Source organism: Diospyros lotus, chromosome 4, assembly GCF_014633365.1.
Source record: "Diospyros lotus cultivar Yz01 chromosome 4, ASM1463336v1, whole genome shotgun sequence".
Lineage (NCBI taxonomy): Eukaryota > Viridiplantae > Streptophyta > Magnoliopsida > Ericales > Ebenaceae > Diospyros > Diospyros lotus.
Genome location: NC_068341.1, coordinates 3,427,784 through 3,447,420, shown reverse-complemented (window position 1 = coordinate 3,447,420; position 19,637 = coordinate 3,427,784). Strand labels below are relative to the sequence as shown.

The 19,637-nt window shown below is 36.4% G+C and overlaps 1 protein-coding gene and 1 pseudogene across 1 annotated transcript; one reads left to right on the top strand and one right to left on the bottom strand.

The window, feature by feature from the left end:
* LOC127800758 (perakine reductase-like) lies at positions 1-3,015 on the bottom strand (annotated as a pseudogene).
* A 3,537-nt stretch (positions 3,016-6,552) lies between these two features.
* LOC127799156 (uncharacterized) lies at positions 6,553-19,105 on the top strand. Its single transcript, XM_052332909.1, is given in 16 exon segments — positions 6,553-6,645; positions 6,742-6,890; positions 7,302-7,546; positions 7,628-7,712; positions 8,836-8,938; positions 9,815-9,940; positions 10,017-10,130; positions 10,369-10,487; positions 10,587-10,671; positions 12,872-12,888; positions 17,670-17,745; positions 17,928-18,017; positions 18,151-18,216; positions 18,219-18,272; positions 18,361-18,452; positions 18,850-19,105. Coding segments are annotated over 16 exon segments (1,755 nt in total). The 5' UTR covers positions 6,553-6,567.
* Positions 19,106-19,637: the final 532 nt, after the last annotated feature.

Genomic DNA, 19,637 nt, shown 5'->3' with positions numbered 1-19,637 from the left:
TCAAATTTCCAACAATATCTTTGGTGGTGTATCGGCAAACTTGTAAGTGAACTTGGACATGAGCTCCATCTCCCTTCCTCCACCCACTTCATCAATGGGAATTGTATCAGAAATTTCTTTCAAATCCTTGACTGCAAGCTTCACTGCCACTGATCCAATGTTGGCATCGAGGTTCTAAATCCTGGTTGTTCCTGTAAAATTAATTAATATTAATGTAAGAACAATGATAATATCTAAATATTAATTTAAACAAACAAAAGTTGATATATTATACACCAGTTTGCATGGCGTTAGAAGAGCATATATATATATATATATAACTGGGATTGAAGATTTGGAACAACATCATCTCCTTCGTGGAGCAGCCATGCAAGAGCAAGTTGAGGAGGGCTGCAGCCATGTTTCGTCGCCAAGTCCCTGAACCGGGAATATAAACTCTTGTTCTTCTCCAAGTTCTCCTTCGTGGGATGCATGGGCTGAGACGCGTGTTAACAAGGTTACAATTTAGGGTACTATTCTTTTGATCTATATATATAAATAATTCGTTCTGATATGGAGGATCCATCTCTCTTAGCAAAGCTGGTCAGGTGTCACAAAATGTGCATCTTCATTCTGATGGATGATTCAGATATATGAAATATTTGAAGATTTTTCATTCTAGTGATCATATATACATATGACTTGAAGAATATCCCGATTAATTAATATATAATTGACAAGCAAAGCAGGTAAAATTTTATCTTCTTGTCACTTACCAATGCACTTTCCTTAGCCAAGCTTCCCACTGCCTTGCCACCAAAGAAGCCACGGCCAAGAGGGCTGTATGCCACTATCCCAATCCAAATTTCCCTGTGGAAACAACAAAGCTTAATGTATAGACAAGTAAAATAATATTTTTATACAACCTCCGTGTGGAAAATATTAAGATCTAAACTAGATATGATATATATACACTGATATTTACATATATTATTAATCATTACAATGAAATTTTTACTTCCCAATAATATTTCATGATTATGCATCATTAAATTAAAATGGAATCAAAGATCACATCATTTTGTGTGAACTTTTAAACAACAATATTTTGTTTATATAGATCAAAAGTGTTGTGTGTGAGAGTGTTTATCCCACATGACTTGGTGAGAGATTCTAAATGAGTATAAATAGCCCAAATTATGATATTAGGTTTGGACCCTAAGAGACATTCAAATTTTATGAGCGGGCGAACTCGTGAGAGATTCTAAGTGGGTATAAATAGCTCAAATTATGATATTAGGTTTGGACCCTAAGAGACATTCAAATTTTATGAGCGGGCGAACTCACACCCACATGCGCAACGCCGCCATCACCGTCCAATTGATTGAATCAATAAAAATAAAATAATATATTTTTAGTAAATAATTATTAAATATATTATTTTATTTTAATTTTAATCCGGACACTATTCTGAAATCTGCTCCGCGCGTTCCATGCAGTGCTGTTGCGGTCCTAGTCCCAACAACTTTTCGATTTTCTGTTGCTGCTTTCCACATTTCATGCGTTTGTGTTGGGCTGTCCAATGCCTTATATATAGAGCTTCTAATTCCACGAATATGTTTTTCTGAAGCTCTACTCTCACTCTCTTCTGCTCATACGAATTTCCTCTCCATTTTAACTGTTCACCAGAGAGTTTAATTCCATTTTCAATCTTTTTCCAATCAAAAATAGAGAGCGAAATTCCTTTTTGAGTTCTGTTAGCTTCGGCAGTTCTTGGCTACTATTCTGCCGATAAGATTGTTTTATCCTGCTAAGACTATCACTGTAGTCTGCTAGCTGCCCGTGCTGGATGATTCTATTTTCAAGACAACACTTTTGCACGCAAACTCAATCTGTATTAATTTCCTTGCTCGTTGCAATGCCATCTACTTCAGTCATTACTTACAGCTTTTTTGTATCGATTTTATGTATAATTATTGCTGTTACCCCAACAAAAAATTGGGTTATATATATATATATATATCTGCAAAGTGGGATGGTATCCCCTTCAACTTCGCGAGACCGGAGAGAATACTCAATCTGCAAAGCAGTGATGGGATGAACTGCATGAGCTCTCCTTACTGTGTCCACACTGGCTTCTGATAATCCTATGTATTTTATCTTCCCCTCCTCCACCAGCTTCTTCAGCTCCCCCATCTTTTCTCCATTCATGCAAACCAATTAGAAGAGATGAACAGGTTTCAAACAATTCTTAAAATTATTTAAGTAAGCCAATTAAGATTAGTTAAACCAGCTGGGAGGTTAATGAATCTGTTGTGTGCTTAATTACAGTATTCTCGATTGGCACAGAGGTGTCCACACTGTGCTGGTAGTAAAGATCAACGTATTCGACGCCAAGCCCCTTGAGACTGGCCTCGCAGCATTGCCTCACGTACTCTGGGCTGCCCTTGATCTCAACTCTTCTCCTATCGGGCATGCTGATTCCGAATTTTGTAGCTAGCTGGATTTGCTCTCTGGGAAGCTGCTTCAGAGCCTGAAATGGATGAGAACCAGTACTTTTGTCGGCAATTCAAGACACTAGAACAAAATCACGATCTAAACATCAATTAAATAGAAGAAGAGCTAGCTGGCCACCTTGCCAATCATGATCTCATTGTCATGGTCAAGCCCATAAACATCGGAGGTATCAAAGAAGGTGATGCCCTTGTGGAAAACATCCTTTAAAATTGAGCATCCAGCTTCATGGGAGAGTTGAGTATTCAGTGTTCCAGAGAGTCCTAAGCATCCAAAACCCAATCTTGAAACCTATACATACATATATATATATATATAGAAAAAGAGAGAGAGAGAGAGAGAGAGAGAGGTTTCAGGAAACTTATATATATATATATATATATATTTATATATGAAAGACAGAAGGGATCAATACCGTTTACAAGAAACTTCTTAATTAGAAAAAAGAAAGAGTTCAATTACCTCCAAGCCTTGAGAGCCCAGCTTTACTCTTGGAACCTGGATTTGTGACTCCTGCTCCATTAATGTTCCTTGAGACAGTTTGAAGATGTTTCAATGGAAGATCAAATGGAGTGGGAACCTGTTTAATTTGCAAGCTTTTCAAAAAAAAAAAAAAACAAGAAAGTTCTAGTTTTATAGAGTTTTGCACAGTTGAAAAAATCAACGAGCACTGATTTTTCTCTCTTTTGTCTTTTTTCTTTTGAACAAATCAAGAGTTTTACACAGCTTAACTCTTGTCTATGTTGATGGAAGAGTCTTGAACGATGGCTTATATATACACAGCTGAATTGTTCATCTGTATATGTGTGGATAAATTCAAAGATTCAAGCAAAAGAGAAGCAATTGTGTCAAACATTCATTATCTGGATATGAATAAGTCGAAATACTTATCCCTTTTAGTGAATCATCTCTCTAGCAATTGTGAAAGATGTTCTACTAAAAATATTTTTATTATTATTTAGACTTATAGTCCTCAAAAAAATGAATTCCGTTCTAACAAATTTGAATAAATTAGATACATACATTAATATACAAAAATTTCTTATTCCACAATAACGAAAGTACTTTCTCACTCTTTCATATATCAAGGAATTTCACTTAGAAAAGAAAATATTAAATATTAATGAATTTGGGTCCACAACAATGGGTTTCAATGCATGAAATCTTATAATATTTACTAATGAGACTCTAGTATTATATAGGAAAAATTAATGATAGATATTAATACAACTTGCTTTTCATAGACAAATGTAGGATTTGTAATTAATCCCAAGTAATATTAGTTCAGAATCATAGAATATTTTTTTATGAGATAAGAGAGGTTGTTGTACTTCTAAGTAATTGTTGGATAGATCTTATATATATCTATACGAAGAAGCAATCACGTAACGAAACGGATTCTTATTTGTACAAATAGTACTTTAAATTTGAAATGAACACAAAGAAATTAAAGATATTTTTTTATCTTTTGACTTGTTATGTTAGATTAGTTGCTCAAAATCTTTGGTATCTATCCGAAATCAATAAAAGAAAATGAAATCACTTTTTATGAACTCGTTAAGAATGATTTTGATCTAGTTCACAACATATTAGAAGTAAAAAGTTGTAATATCCCGAGAGCCCAGAGAAGTTAGTATATATCGAGGATAGTGTAAGAAATGAAACAACACCAGCTGGATACCTTTTAGGCTGAATATTGGCAAAGAACTCCCAACTTAACTTGGGGTAATCCAGGGATGGGTGACTCTCTTGGGAAGTTCGCGTAGGCCTATCACGATAAGTTGTTTCAGATCTTCCTATCGCTCGATCGGGATGTTACAGGTGGTATCAGAGCCGACCCCCGAGCCTCTGAGCGCGGTGGTGGGGCAAACCTCAGCGAGGAGGCTGAGTCCCGAAGGGGGTGTGTGTAGGCCCCTATGGGGGGTGCATGTAGGCACCTTAGGCGAATCCCACATCGGCCATGCAAGGGGGGAGATCTGGGACCGGTTGTAAGGTCGTATGACGAGGACGTCATGTGCTTAAGGGGGGGGAGAATGTAATACCCCGAGAGCCCAAAGAAGTTAGTATATATCGAGGATAGTGTAAGAAAGGAAACAACACCAGCTGGATACTTTTTGGGCTGAATGTTGGCAAAGAACTCTCAAGTTAAGCCTTAACTTGGGGTAATCCAGGGATGGGTGACCCTCTTGAGAAGTTCGTGTAGGCCCATCACGACTTCCTATCGCTCGATCAGGATGTTACAAAAGTGCTCTTATGGAATTTAATTAATTAATTACTTTCCTAATTGATTAATCATGTAGTTGAGCATTCGTTTTCTTCATATTCTTGAAGAATTAACAATAAATTACAGCTGAATACTCTCAATTATCATACTATGCCCAATACTTTCTTCATGCTTCATATATATCAGAAGATGACAAAAAAAAGAAAACAATGACTAAAATTACAATTAATGAAAATTGTAAGGTGACGTCATCATTTTCGCCGCCTATATATAGAAATATCATGCAGTTTAGTCTAATGAAGCGGTTATCTTTCCTTTTGATCACAAAGGAATGATGACAATTGCTATTGGAATAGACGTTAACTGGTTAAATCATAATAAGTTAAATTTGAATTAATAAATTTTAGGTTTAATTTTTTATTTTGCATGGTGAAATAAAGTCTTTATTTATGATTTATCTCATCTGTCGAAATCAAAGGCACGAGCAATAATCTTAGAAATGGTGACAATTTCATCTTTAATTTTTTTGTATCAATGGATTTAACAATTTACTTAAGCCACAATTTTTTTTAACTAAAAATATATCAAGTAAAAAAAATATTATGCATAGATAAGTAAATAAAGAAAAGTTAACTCACAACGAAGCACAAAAAATTAAGTCTCCACAATACAAAGACTCATACCCTAGTACATAAAGGATTTTACTGAGTGCTCTTCAGATGTAGACACCAAATATGAACAAAACTAACTCATAAAGAGGCTAGGAAAACTAGAGAGTGAATAGATAATTCCAAACAGTATTCTAGATCAAATGTGTCATCTAAGACTCTACACATTTCTGTTCACGAAAACACTTATTGTTGTGTTAATGCCATAAAAAATAAACCAACCCTTAAAGTATCAGATGATAAGTTACCCGATACAAACTCATACCTTTTCATCTGCCAAAAGCCAAACACTCTTTGATTCCATTGTTAAGGAAGCAAACTAATTTTACTTGCCCACAAATATTTATAAGTTTATGAAATTTGAGATTTACTTGTTTAAGTTGAATATGAAAAAAAACATTAATTAGTATATCATTTGTAAGAGAATGAATATAAGAGGAAGACCATTTATATATATATATATAATTATATCATGGTAAGATAAAATAAGATAAGAAGCAAGATCTTATTTTTGTTAATTTATTTGTAATTTAAAAATATTTTAAATATTTTACTTATGTCGTTTCATGAATATTTGACATGTACCATTCTCATCTTTAATTAATAAATATACTCCATAAAAGAAAAGACTTTAATGAAGTATTTTACTATTCTAAAAATGCTATTTATTATATTATTTTAATAATATCTCTTTATACAAAAATTATATAGCTGTACAATTATGGAAACGCCATGGCAGCAGCAATATAACTTAACTTCATGGCATATTTTGTAGTTAAAATGCTCTTAATAGTGAAAGTCAACTTGCTTGATAATTGAAATCTCTTTTTGGAGATTTTGTAGTTCTCTCCCCGATCTTTTAAGCCAGTGTGTTGTGACTTTATTCTGTTCATTTTCCCCCTTTTTTGTTTCCTTTTTTTAAGAACCTTTGTGTTTTGCATTGCAGATCAAAATGTCGAAAATCTTGTTATGTGTACTGTGCTTGGCTTTATAGGCAAAGTAGATGTAAGGTATGTTATAGAATATTGACAATATTTGCTAGTGCTGCAATTTACATTATCATCTCCCTAATTTAGTTCTTTATTTTTTTATCCTTTTTTTTTTTTTCCTTTTTGCATCTTTATGGCATGCCCCAACACATATCTTCTACACCATGAACTGCTTAACTTCATTCTAGTGGCTATGTCAACTCAACTCCTATCTGGACCGTCACCAGGACCTAATGATGTTCACCCATTCATCGATGCGGCCATGGTTCAGGTGACAAGAACAGCATCAACTCTTTCAGATGGTCCAAAACTCTATGGTAATTTCTAAAGATGTTGCTGGTGTGCTAAATTGATACCACCTGTGAAGGAGATCCCTTTGGTTGGCTTGGTTGTTCGCAGATTGCTACTTAATTGCATCACGCAACCTCGATTTGCCTTAAACACTGCATCTTATGACATGTTTTCTGAAGGAAATCAGCCCAGTGTTCTACAGAGAGTTGGTTCTGTGGCTGGTATGTTGATCTTTAACGCTGTGAAATCTAGACAGACACCCTTCTGTTTTTTTGGTCAGAAAAGTGTATTTATATATGCCCATTTGTCATTGCTGTAAAATTTCTGTTGTCTTGAAAATCACTTCTGTAAAAAAATGCTTTTATAAAAATCACTTTCAAGAAAAAACAGTTCAGTGTTTGGCCAAATCATACAAAAATGCTTTTAATGTTATATGAGTGTATGTTTGGAAAAAATGTTTTTTTACAAACAATTACTAAAAATGCTGGTATGAATCAAATTTCTCTAGATTATTTTTGTTTGCTTCTCTTCTTTTATTTTTTTTATTATTTACCGTGGAATCTTTTCCTTTTATTTCTCTATTAACATAACAGATTTTACTGAAAAAAGTTCTTAAATTGTATGGTTGTCCTGCAGCAAGTTTGTTCTATTGCCATTTAATTACTTTGTCAATTCAAGTCGTGAAGCTACCAGAAGTTCATTGGCAGCCAGCAGTCTTCACATGTTACTTATTCTCATTCATTATCGGAAATGTGTTTTGGAGGAGACATTGAGAGATACAAGTAATAACAGTGCCAGTTCAGATTTACTCTTGAAAGAAAGTTCATATTTTTCTGAAAACCCTTACTGCAAGGCTCTAGAAAATGCTAGGGATATCCAATGTAAGGTCCTCTTAATTGTAACCATTGATTGTTATGGTGTTGCTGTATGCAGTGCTAAGGAAATCAGTCTACTGCTTGCAGTTGATCGCGTTGACATTGAAGGCAGTACCCGCATTGGTCCACTTGTGAGAGTATCTTTTGCATCCCTTTTTGATACTCTTGGCATGTAAGTGTCTATATCATTATTATTATCTAAAGCAAGTAAATGAAATGTTTCATTTTTATTATAAATCTGATACACTGATATAAATATAAAATACTTCATAAATGATGTTATGTTGTTTTTGTTTTATTGGTCCTTTCCCGTAACTGTATTCATTTGATATATGTTATGCCTTGTGTCATGGGAAAGAATAAGTAAATTACAGGAAAGGATATTTTGAGTAGAAGTGATTCCTCTAGGATTTTCAATTCTCATCCAAACAGCAAGAAATGTGATCTTAAGATTCTGAAGCTTAATTTCCATTGCTATGTACAAGCATCATTATATTGTTTCTTGAGAAATCTGATTCTTATGGGTGTCTGGTACATGGATTATTTTGCGATGGGGTTAAACAATGCTAGATCATGTTTGGTATAGGAGGTATTACTCAAGGTCAAGGTCATAACTACCCCTTGTTTGGTTTGAAGGTGTAGATGTGGGATTACCTTAAAGAATACCATAATATCCCTCATTTATTAATTACAAAAAGGAACAATGCTTTTCTTGGTTCTAGTGAAGGGACATTTTCATCATTGGAGCCACTGAGACTATTTGTCCCAAGGGGAACAGTGGGAAAAATGAATCCCTACCCGGTGGGACTAACTTGTCCCAAGGGTTAGCTAGGCCTAATCCTTGGGCTGCACCAAACAAGGGATAAGGCTTAGGGGTGGTATTAATTAATCCAATCCCCCTACAAACATGCTTTTAGGAGTTTGAATTCCTAGAGTTAAGCATCCCAGTAAATGGACAGAAAGACAATGAGAAATGATGTTTAAATTCCAAGTTCAGGTTATCCTATTACTTATACAACATACAGATTATACTTATTCATTTATCAACCAAATCAGTTTGTACAAGTTATTGTTTAGGATGTGCAAGTGAATATTGTTGTACTATTTTTGTGAGCTAAACTGTAATTAATTTGAGTTGGATTTTTTATATTCTACCTGAATTATAATTCTAAAGAACTGGAAGAAGTAGAGCATGCTACACTGCTGGCTACTGCTCTCATTGAACTGTTGTCATTTATATAGCTTTCTATTTAGTTCTTTTCTTTTTGGGGTAACTAATGGGTTCTGCCTCTCAGGTACTTGGCAGATGAGGCTGCTGTCTTGCTGCTTTACTCACTGGTGCATGGTAACTCCGATTTTCTGGAGTATGTTTTGGTGCGAACAGATTTAGATACACTGGTATGAATGTCCCCTCACTGGCTTTTGGAATTTATTTAGGTCCACCTATTTCTGTGTTGTAACATTGGCAGATTAAGAATCATGCCAATTAGGTTTATACTGTGATTGAACCTTGTAGTTTGAAAATTTTAATAAATTGTGGCCATAACAGAGTCTGGGCTTTAGCATCTGAGATTAGAATTGTAATATCATATCTTTTGCAGTGAAGTGGTGTTTTTTTTCCCCTTTATTGATAAGTTCTTTGAGAGAAGTTAGTTATTAGATACTTATCATGGTTCTCCTTGTCCAATGGATGTAGCCTAGTTGATGTGGAGAACATGATATGTTAGTTAATATGTAAGATTACTTGGGAGTGTTTTGTGGAAGGTCAAGCATTCAATTTTCCAAGGGTTTGAGTTGTGGAAATAATCTTTTTGCAAAGCAATTGTAAGGCTGCATATTAAAATGCCCTTCCCCTAACCCTTGCAAAGTGAAGAACCTTCTGCACTGGGGACGCCATTACTTTATAATTATGTTATAGTAATACTTGAGCCCTCCTATGTTATTATAGTGGTAAGATTACTCTTATAAAATCTCTTAATTTTGGGCGTCCTCCCTTTTTGAGAGGCACGGAGATCACATTTTCGTGCTTCCTTTCTTATCTTGATCATTTTCTTCATATTCCCTAGAGTTTTCCTTTTGATTTTTATACATATAAATTTGCCATGTCTTTACATGTTACATCAGGTGAAAGTCATATTATGCATAACTCGATATTAAGTTCAGCAAAACATTTATTTTTTTCTACTCTTAATGCCAGCCGTCATATTTAGTCATAACGTGATGTAGCTGCAACATCTCTTAATATGATTTTCACTTCTACAACGAAATCAACAGTTGATGCCCATGTTGGAAACACTTTATAATGCTTCAAAGAGGACATCCAATCAAATCTACATGCTGCTCTTTATCCTTCTAATACTCAATCAGGATTCTTCTTTCAATGCCAGCATACACAAACTGGTGAGTGCTGCCTCTGAAGGCTAACTCTTGACTGCAGTTTTGAAGGTTGTGATTGAAATTTTATCTATTCTAACAGATATTGCCAACTGTTCCATGGTACAAAGAACGGCTCCTCCATCAGATTTCTCTTGGTTCCTTGATGGTCATAATTCTGATAAGGACTGTGAAGTATAACCTGTCCAAGTTACGGGTATGGCTAGGACTGTTTCCACTTAATATATGATTTCTGAATATCTCATTATAATTGAGATTTACCAGTTTCATTGTTTACCCCAGGGTTTTCATGTTTTCTGAAAGTTTTAATGATTTTTCAGTGACTTCATTTTAAGACCTGTCTAGTGGTTACTAAGTAAAGATGACTTCATTTGAAACAGTTGGTTTTATAGATGCATTTCTGCCATAGTGTCTGACATATTAAATTTGTGCAGGATGTTTATCTCCATACAAACTGCCTTGCAACTTTGGCCAACATGGCACCGCATGTCCACCATTTGAGTGCATATGCATCACAGAGGCTTGTTAGTCTTTTTGATATGCTCTCACGCAAGTATGTCTTTTAATGTCTGCATTAAACACACACATCTGTTTTCTTGGATGGGATACTTATCTCTTTGATGAGGCTTTAACTTTATATGGTTGTCTTTAGGTACTCAAAATTAGCACGGCTGAAAAATGATAAGATGCATATAACGAATATTGAATCAAGAGGAGACAGCCTTCCAGAAGACCCAGTATTCACCATAGTCCATACTATTCATGTTAACTTTGTCATCATCTTGATGACATTCTTTTATCTTACATTTATGTATGTGTTGTTTGTGATACCAAACATCCCAAGGCTATGATGATCATGTGGGCCACTTTTGTGTGGATTCAATCCAATGTACAGGTCACCAAATAGAGAAGCAAGCCCAAAGGGCCTTTGAGGAGGTAGGGCCAATTTTGGCCCAGCAGCTCAGGCCCAAATTGAAGCCCAGCTCGGCCAGCCCTCTCCCAGGTATATAATAGTTGTTTCTCGTTTTGTGACCTACCTTCTCTCTGGCCGTTTGCGACTCCGTCCAAAACCCTAGCTTATCCTCTCCTCCTATCTCGCCATTTCTATCTTCTCCGAAAACCTGGTTCCTCCTTTGACGGATTTTTTACTGGTTTCGGTTTATCTCTTGATGGCTATAAAACCTATGTGGGTTCGATGGGACGAGTGTGTGAAAAAGAAGAGAAACCTAGTTGAACTCGTTGGGTCTCTGTGTGAACCATTTCTGTGTGATCTTCTTGCTGTGTGCTGGTACCGAGCTGGGCCGATTGGACTTCGGTTTGGGAGAGCTTCTCGTTGGTTCGCTGTAGGTGATGATATACAGATCTGAGCCTTGAATAAGCTGTAACCTTTCATTGGTATTTTAAAAGGGAAGTTTAACTTTCTGTTCTTGTGTTTATCACTTGTGATTTGATTTGTTCGCTACTAACAGAAAGTGTTTTGGCTTTGTGCGAGATTATTTTCCTAACAAACTGGTATCAGAGCCGAGTTTGGAGACTAAGAGATCATCGATCTCTTAGTTGCGTTCGAGTCTGGGGAAGGTTCACGAAACCCTAACCTGATTCGAAAATCCTACTCGATCTCTCCACTCCGGTTGTTCTAAGGCGCGTGAGACCTTTCGTCGGCTTCTCGACGTTGAGGTGAGTCTCGGCGACCGGCTTGTGTAGCTCGGGCCAACCGGCGGCCGACGGCGCGTGCAGCTCCGGCGACGGTGCGTGGCAGCACCAACGGCCGTGCGAGGCTTTTCGACTATCAGCCCAACCTCAGTGGTTTGTCTCTCTTAATTTACTGACTGTTAATCCGGTCAGTTTGGTAAGACTCTTCTAACCCTAATTTTATTTCAGCAAGTAGCAGGCCATCGTGTGGGGGTGGTCATTAGGATTGGGGGTTACCCTGTGGTGGTAACCATTACGTGCTGATAGATATATTAGGATTATCTACTTTACTGATTTCTTTGTGAACTTGCTGATTTTGGAATTGTGTAATTGTTATTTCCTGACTGTTTAGTTGCTAATTGCTTTCTGAAAAGTCTATCTGTTGCATTTTGCTTTGTGCATCTAATGGCAACACAACATTTTGAACTAGGTGTTTTTAATGGTAAAGGTGATTTTTCAATATGGCAACAAAAAATGAGAGGAATTTTAGTACAACAGAAGGTTTCAAAAGCTATAATCGGTTTTGCTAAACCTAGTACATCTAAAGAAGGAACCGAAACTGAAATTTCTGATATAACTGAAGAACAAAAGGAAATGGATGAATTAGCATACACTTCCATAATTTTACATCTCTCGGATTCTGTTTTGAGAAAGGTAGGGAGATTAAACACAACTAAAGAATTGTGGGAAAAGCTTGAGTCTCTATACCTTGTGAAGTCTACTCCTAACAAACTCTACTTACTTGAACGATTTTTTAGTTTCAAAATTGAACCCTCTAAGGATTTAGATGAAAATCTAGATGGTTTCAATAAATTGGTTCAAGATATAACAAATTGTGGTGAAACAGTGTCTGAAGAGTACAAAGCTGTTATTTTATTGAATTCCATACCTGAAACCTATAGAGAAGTTAAAAGTGCAATAAAATATGGTAGAGATACATTGTCACCTGAAATTGTTATTGATTCTCTTAGAAGTAGAGAAATGGAACTAAAAAATGAGAAAAGAAATGGTGAAGTTCATATGGTAAGAGGTAGGGGTAGATCACAGTTTAGGAATTCTGAGAAGAATGAGAAGAATGGCAAGCAAAAGGGTAGAAGTAGGTCTAAGTCCCAAGGAAAAATAAAAGGGAGAAAATGTTATGGCTGTGGAAAGCCTGGGCACTATATAAAAGATTGTTATATAGAAAAGAATAAACAAAAGGAGAAGGAAAATAATGAGGCAAATGTAGTGTCTTCTGAAGGTGAGTCAGGTGAGGTTTATATGTTAGTAAACTCTGATTCATCTGAAATTAATTTGTCTATGAACACCTATTTGCATGAATGGATTGTAGACTCTGGTGCTTCATTTCATGTTACATCTCGAAAACACTGGTTTGCACATTTACATGATTCTGATAATGGGCATGTTGTTACTTGTGATAATGTGGCATACAAAGTAGCTGGTGTAGGAGATATAACTGTTAAATTTGAAAATGGCTATGTGCTAGTATTAACTGGAGTTAGATATATCCCTCAAATGAGTAGAAATTTAATCTCTGTTGGGGAACTAGAAAAATTGGGGTTCACAGGTGAGATTAAAAATGGGATGATCCAAATGTTTAAGGGTGCACTTAGGGCTTTTAAAGCTGTAAGGAAAAATGGAATTTATTTAACTAATGTACAAGTGTTAAGTAATATAACTCCCACTGTTGCCTCTCTTAACACGGATCACACACAAAAATGGCACAATAGGTTAGCACACATTAGCTTAAAGGGTCTCAAATATCTGAGTGATAAGGGTGTTTTTGGTAAGGATCAAGTGTCAGACCTGCCATTCTGTGACTTTTGTGTCCTAGGTAAACACCATAGACTCTCCTTCTCCTCTAGCAATCATAAAACGTCTAGAATCCTAGAGTATGTTCATGCAGATTTGTGGGGACCAGGGTCTAATCCTACTTTTGGAGGAAATAGATATTTCCTATCTATAATTGATGACTTCTCTAGGCGTGTATGGGTGTATCTTTTAAAGGAAAAGTCAGATACATTTTCAAAATTTAAAAGATGGAAAATACAATTTGAAAATCAAACAGGGAGAAAACTGAAATATCTAAGAACCGATAATGGCCTAGAATTCTGTAATTCTGATTTTGAAAACTTATGTGCTGAAAGTGGCATAACCAGACATAGGACTGTACCCTACACTCCACAACAAAATGGAGTGGCCGAAAGAATGAATAGGACTTTGTTAGATAAAGTTAGGTGCATGATGCTAGGGTCAGGTATGCCAAAATCATTTTGGGGAGAAGCTATAGTGACTGCTTGTTATTTAACTAATTTGACACCTTCAGTGGCTTTAAGTGGTGATACACCCTATGAGAAATGGTATGGAAAATGTGCAGATTATTCTGTTTTAAAAACCTTTGGTTGTGCTGCCTTTATACATCAAAATGAGGGCAAATTAGAACCTAGAGCTAGAAAGTGTGTCTTTCTAGGGTATCCCGAAGGAGTAAAGGGATATAGGTTATGGGATAGAAGTCAAAAGGGTGTAAAGATCATAATCAGCAGGGATGTCACTTTTAATGAATCGGAAATGCCATGCCTTAAGGAAGACTCAAACTTAGAGAATGAAGACAAGTTAGAAAACACTAGAAGTAAGGTGGAGAAAGTTAGTACTTTTATCCATAATACCCCAAATGAGGTGGAGAATAATGCACAAAATCAGGTTAATGAAAATGAGACTAACCTAGAAGAAGAAACAGAAAGTCCAGATTCCCTAAATGACTATCAATTAGCAAGAGATAGGGAAAGAAGGCCACAAAGACTCCCTAAAAGATTGGAAACTGATTTTAGCATTGGGTATGCTAGCTACCAAGATCTAGTAGATAAAGAGCCAAATACTTATGAAGAAGCTATTAAAAATGAAAATGCTAAAGAATGGATTGGTGCAATGAAAGAAGAAATGAGTTCACTTCATAAAAATCAAACGTGGGAATTAGTCCCTAGGCCTAAAGACAAATCCTTAGTGGGTTGCAAATGGGTTTTCAAAGTAAAAGAAGGGGCAAGTGGGGCTGAACCAGTTAAGTTTAAGGCTAGGTTAGTAGCCAAGGGTTTCACACAGAAAGAAGGAGTAGATTACCATGAAATTTTTTCTCCAGTTGTTAAGTATACCACAATAAGGGTTATGTTAGCATTGGTTGCTTACTTTAATTGGGAACTAGAACAATTGGATGTCAAAACAGCTTTTTTGCATGGTGATCTAGAAGAAAACATATATATGACTCAACCTAAGGGGTTTGAAGATAAAAATAATCCTAATTATGTGTGTTACCTGAAAAAATCTTTATATGGGTTGAAACAGTCTCCTAGGCAATGGTACAAACGTTTTGATAATTTTGTACATTCCATTGGTTTTAAAAGAAGTGCTTTTGATTACTGTCTTTATCTTCAGCATCATGACAATTACTGTGTGTTCTTGCTGCTATATGTTGATGATATGCTTTTAATAGGTCCAGATATAAAAATGATTGATGAGATCAAAACAACTTTAAACAAAGAATTTGAAATGAAAGACCTAGGACATGCTAAGAAAATTTTAGGCATGGAAATCAAAAGAAACAGGTCTATTTCCATTTTGTTTTTGCATCAATCATTTTATATCCAAAAAATTTTAAAGAAATTTGGCATGCATGAGTGTAAACCAGTCTCCTTACCCTTAGCAAGCCACTTTATTTTATCAAGAGATCAATCACCTGCTAATGAAGAAGAAAAAGAGTATATGAGTAAAGTGCCATACTCTAATGTCATAGGGTCAATTATGTACTTAATGGTGTGTACTAGACCTGACCTAGCTCATGTAGTTAGCACACTTAGCAGGTTTATGTCAAACCCAGGTCCTAAGCATTGGGAAGCATTAAAGTGGTTATTAAGATATCTGAAGGGATCTTGTGATATAGGTTTAGTGTATAAAAGCACAAATGAAGAAGTTAAATTAGAAGGATTCACAGATTCTGATTATGCTGGTGATAGAGATAATAGGAAATCAACTTCCTCTTATGTGTTTACATTAAGTAAATCCTGTGTTAGTTGGAAATCCCAAATTCAGCATATTGTTGCACTATCCACCACTGAATCAGAATATATAGCTGCAACTGAAGCAATTAAAGAATCCTTATGGCTTAAAGGTTTACTCACAGAACTGGGTGTTTTAAAGAGTAATGTAGTAGTTTATTCAGATAGCCAGTCAGCTATTCATTTGTGCAAAAATCCCATGTTTCATGAACGCACTAAACACATAGATATCAGACTCCATTTTATACGTGACATAGTGTCTCAAAATACTATTAATTTGGAGAAAATTATGACTGATTATAACCCCTCAGATATGGGTACTAAGGTTCTCACATTAGCAAAATTCAGGAGCTGTTTATCACTCTTAAATATTGGTAAAATAACATAATCAGTTCTGTGTGAGTGCTGATAATCTATGTGCTGTTGCTGTGTGCTATTTTCATGCTGAGTGCTGTTATATTGCTGTGTGCTATTCATTTGTTTTTTGTTTAGTGCATTATGCGTGTTTTTTGTGCATTCTCGGTGGGTTCCGATTTGCTGGATGTTTGGTATCAAGGTGGAGATTTGTTGTTTGTGATACCAAACATCCCAAGGCTATGATGATCATGTGGGCCACTTTTGTGTGGATTCAATCCAATGTACAGGTCACCAAATAGAGAAGCAAGCCCAAAGGGCCTTTGAGGAGGTAGGGCCAATTTTGGCCCAGCAGCTCAGGCCCAAATTGAAGCCCAGCTCGGCCAGCCCTCTCCCAGGTATATAATAGTTGTTTCTCGTTTTGTGACCTACCTTCTCTCTGGCCGTTTGCGACTCCGTCCAAAACCCTAGCTTATCCTCTCCTCCTATCTCGCCATTTCTATCTTCTCCGAAAACCTGGTTCCTCCTTTGACGGATTTTTTACTGGTTTCGGTTTATCTCTTGATGGCTATAAAACCTATGTGGGTTCGATGGGACGAGTGTGTGAAAAAGAAGAGAAACCTAGTTGAACTCGTTGGGTCTCTGTGTGAACCATTTCTGTGTGATCTTCTTGCTGTGTGCTGGTACCGAGCTGGGCCGATTGGACTTCGGTTTGGGAGAGCTTCTCGTTGGTTCGCTGTAGGTGATGATATACAGATCTGAGCCTTGAATAAGCTGTAACCTTTCATTGGTATTTTAAAAGGGAAGTTTAACTTTCTGTTCTTGTGTTTATCACTTGTGATTTGATTTGTTCGCTACTAACAGAAAGTGTTTTGGCTTTGTGCGAGATTATTTTCCTAACAGTATGCTTTTTCTAAATTGAAATATGCTTGTTGCAGTCAACAGAATTGCATATTTATACCGACTTTGTTACAAAAGGATAACCCTCGACCAAACACTCAAAGCGGAAGACACATAATATTCAATACTGTAAGCATGCAGATAATCAAGAATAAATCAAACATACAAACACCAAAGATTTACTGTGGTTCACCCGTTAATGAGGACTACATCCACGTTGAGCTCCGGCAAAGAAAGCTCACTCCACTATCAGATCAAAAACGATTACAACCTCGGTTTACACAGATTAACTCTCAACCCTTATTGTACAAAATGATTCTCACCTTTTAAATCGGCCCCATAACCATAGAAACTAAAGGTCAGAGACCAAACCCTAGAGAGAAAACATACATAAACTATACAGAGAGAGAGAAGAAAATACAGAGAATAAACAGATCAAACCAAGCAAGAGGAAGGTAATCGGAGGCTGTGCGCACTGCTGATCTCGAGGCCACTGTAGAAGATATATAGAAGGATGCAACGGTGGCGATCGGGATGAATAAAGGCACAGCAGAGCATCAACGATCGGGCACACAGCAGGCAAGGCGACAATGAAGTACGTCAAGCAAAACGGCACAGCTGGTTGCCATTTCAGCCATCCACTCAGAGGCCCAAAACGCTACCGTTTTGGGCGGCTCTGAGGGTTGCTGAAAAGACCCTCCAGCCCCTATGCCAAACGCAGCGATATTGAAGCTTCATCAAAGTACAACAGACTTTCTAAGAATCGTTCTGGAAATATTAAATGCAATTCTGACTTGTGCTCTGCCACGTAATCCTGAGGTATGATCGTCATATGTTCTGTTATATTATTTTTTTTCATGAGTCATTGAGTCTCTACTGATTCACGCAAGATAAAAGTGGAGCTATCATTTGTCATCAATGCACCAACATGCATGTGGTTGTTATGCCTTCTTCATACACTGCTTATTATTATTTTATTTTTTTGCAATACTCTGGAGCAGGTTGTATATGCAATTATGCACAGGCAGGAGGTCTTCGAACCTTTGAAGAGTCATCCACGCTTTAATGAGCTGCTTGAGAATATTTTTACTGTATGTGCCATTTTTTTTAATAGTGAACTTTGAGGTCTCTTTTTCCTTGGTTCTCTCTTCTTTTCTTCCTGCAGAACCTTGAGGGAAATTCAAGTTTTCTCTTCTTTCTGTCCTGTTCTGGCTGCTTCTTTAGGTCTTAGATTTTTTCAATAGCCGCATGGATGCCCAAAGAATGGCTGGTGAATGGTCAGTGGAGAGAGTGTCCTCCAAGTCATAATCATAAATTGTAGATCTTGGCGTGGGGAAGGCATGAAGGTATGATAGACAATGTTTGTGTTTTGCAGATCTAGTAAGGGAATTCCTCTTTGATGTTTGTGTTTCTCTCTCATTACCTATTTGGCAGATGTTTACTCAATTACGCTTTACGTATGAGCAAGAGAGTCATCCTGAGGAGTTCTTCATTCCTTATGTGTGGCAGCTTGTTATGGCTCGCAGGTACTTTCCTGCATTTGATTCATTTACCTGGTTGGATCTGTATGCTTCTGTCCTGTGTATGTCCTAGCATGATAGACCGAGTGCTTCTCCATTTTAAAGTTATTTCCTGTTTTCCTACTTCTAAAACATTTTTTTCCCTTTTAAAAGATGAAAATAGAGCAATGGATGAAATACTTTCCTGTTTCCTTTTTTATAATTTCTAGCATGACGGATAGGGAAGTTTATAGTTCTTAGTTGGTTAAATTTTATATATAGGAGGTTTAAGTTAAGGATGATTGAGTGTTTAATGCATTGAGCCATTTTGAATCTTCTTATTTATTAAATATTTCTGTTTTTATTTGCAAATATGGAGGAAATATTACTGATTTCTCTTTTTTGTGACGTCCTTTTCCTGCAGTGCATTAAACTTCAATCCCAGTAGCATAAACTTATTCCCAGTTGATGTGCCTTTAGAGGTAAAGTGTTGTTTCCTCATTGTTTTAGAGATATCAATTGTGAATCCAAGGATGTTTTTGCCTTTTCCTATTGGCGTCAGAGATGCTCTGATAATTTATAATTGCTTATTAACCTTAACATTTTCCGAGTGTACATGCTTTATTCTATTTATCGTAAATGATGCTGTATATCACATAAAGAAAACTCTGAGAAAGTAACCTGAACCCAACCCCCAAACACAAAAGGCACTATTGAATTGTCTCAACAGTTCTTCTAAATGTTGAATTCGGTTTCATTGATGATCAATGCAACTTGCTGTTGGATTTGTCACAAAAGTCCTTCGCTTGATTGTCAACAAACGGACGTTATCTTGGGTTCATCACTGGTTATTGATGCCTGCTGTGAGCCAGAAAAGCTCAACCTTGTTATGATTTTCTTCTTTTGTGTTGATATGTACAACTCGGGACACTCATAGCCCTTGTGTGCTTACAGTCCTAACGTATTTTGTTGACAGGAAAGTTATCCAGGGATTGAAGCAGACAACCATCAAAATGGTGACCTAGCAGAGGTGTTATAGATCATTGCCCAACCGAATGATCATGTTTTTCTCTGGATATATGTCATCTGTGTATATATATAAATGTTAGATAATGCATTCTTATCATTCTTTTATGTTTATATATATATATATCTGAGATACTGCAGAGGCCTTGTTTTGTGTATAGTTGACTCTGTGTTACCACCTGAATA